The sequence below is a fragment of the Laccaria bicolor genome, genomic scaffold (assembly GCF_000143565.1).
Source record: "Laccaria bicolor S238N-H82 LACBIscaffold_291 genomic scaffold, whole genome shotgun sequence".
NCBI lineage: Eukaryota > Fungi > Basidiomycota > Agaricomycetes > Agaricales > Hydnangiaceae > Laccaria > Laccaria bicolor.
In genome coordinates this window covers 1-1,796 of record NW_001890147.1, presented here as the reverse complement: position 1 = coordinate 1,796, position 1,796 = coordinate 1, and the positions used below count along the sequence as shown (strand labels likewise).

General features: G+C 38.1%; 1 protein-coding gene across 1 annotated transcript; it reads right to left on the bottom strand.

Annotated features, from left to right (window-relative positions):
- Nucleotides 1-68: 68 nt before the first annotated feature.
- On the bottom strand, nt 69-1,796 carry LACBIDRAFT_304691 (uncharacterized protein; the record flags this gene model as incomplete). Its single annotated transcript, XM_001891027.1, has 1 exon — nt 69-1,796. A coding segment is annotated over one exon (1,728 nt), but the record flags the coding sequence as incomplete, so codon positions are not given.

Genomic DNA, 1,796 nt, shown 5'->3' with positions numbered 1-1,796 from the left:
GTGTAGACGACACTACTATATGCTACTAAAATGCTCCAACAAACTAAATAAACACATTTAAATATGGTTCACTTTTTAGAGTAAATTGCTACAACTGCTTGGCGCTCAACCAACTCACCAGAAGAGTTTTTCTCTCTACAGATCTTCAAAGAGTCTTCAGTAAAATCAGTTATATGCCCTTTCTTTATACAATTTCTCTTAGTCACCATACCATCATGATACCACACTTCCTTTCCAGGGCTAATTATACGTGATGTGAAGTGAAATCCACCAGAATAAATTACGCCCCTCAGTGTAAGGACTGTGAATTTACCATTGGAGCCTTTAATACGAATGGTTTTGCTAATTGAGACACTACTTGTATTCAAACTGAATACAAGAAGTGAAGGGGGTTGGTCATACATTCGGGAAGTTGCCATCGGTGCACCACAATCACATATGCTTGGTTCCCTCAGCCATTGTTGCAACCATTCATTGATTGACTTGTAAGTTCCATCAAGTATTGACATCACTCTTTCAGGTGGATTATCCAAGTCTTGAAAAAAACCACATGTATCACATGATATTCTACGGTAGCCCAAGCTAATATTGTGATGTGAAGTAAAAATATATGAGATTAAATCACGGATATCAGTCCCCATTTGTCCACTTGGAAATAAATCTGAATTTTCTTGTTTAAGTGATGAACGCACATCATTTCGAACATTTTCCAAAGTCTCCAGACCTCTGATAACTTTTTTGTATCCTTCTGATAATATTTTTCCTTGATTCCCAAATGAAGAAAATGTTTTTGTCCAGCTTTTTGGATTGTAAATCCAAATCTCACACAAAATTGTAAATAGAGAATCATATGAGCAACTGTAATTTACCGAATCCCAAAGAATCCCAACTGGAATGTCAGGTGTAGGTCCAAAGCTGGCTCTAATTTTCTTTGACTTTGGTCCATCAGTATTTAGATCCTCTTCTGCCTTTCTTTTGAGTGTAGATGCAATTGCCTTTGATCCCTGTGCAGGAACAAAATAACCTGAGACATTTTTACTTTTCTTTTGTGATTGGATCTCAACCTCTTCAGTTGCATTAGTGGTTGATTTTGTGGTGAGTGTCCATGAACTATCAGTGATCACCTGAAAAGTTTGCATTGGATACATTTCACTCCATCTAATTGGCCCCATCACATTTTGTGGACAATACCCCTTCCCTTTGAGCTGTTGATACTGACGTAAGAGAGCATTACGCAGTTGGCCATTGATTGATGGAGGTAATTGGCCATTGTATTTAAGGTTGGTAATGTCATCAAGAAGCTCAAGTTCTCTAAACTCTTGTCGAAGATAACCAGATGCACCACAGGTAATCTTTGATGGATCAAATCCTTGTACAATTACAGTTCCTTCACATGTTGCACTTCTAGAAAGAGCAGTATAGTAAGATAGGTGGTTACGACAGCTATTTAAATCCACTACATTGAATGGACGAGTCTTTCCTTGTGATGCATAGTCTGTCATTGCAAAGTTAGGTAGCACAGACACCTGAGAACGGGATATAGCGAGAGTAACATCACTTGGACAGATACATTCAATAGACATGCTGTTCTTTACTAGTGGAACTACATTTTCAGGCAATCCCTCAATCTTGATTGTCTTGGCAGGACGATCAAGCTTTACAAACAAAGTTTCAAGGATTCGTTGTCCACTTAGGCCCAACTTTGCATCCCATCCAACGACATGACCTTCTTGACCTTTTGTTATACATAATTCTGTTGCATCATTATTTCGTATTATAACTGGCATACCAATACG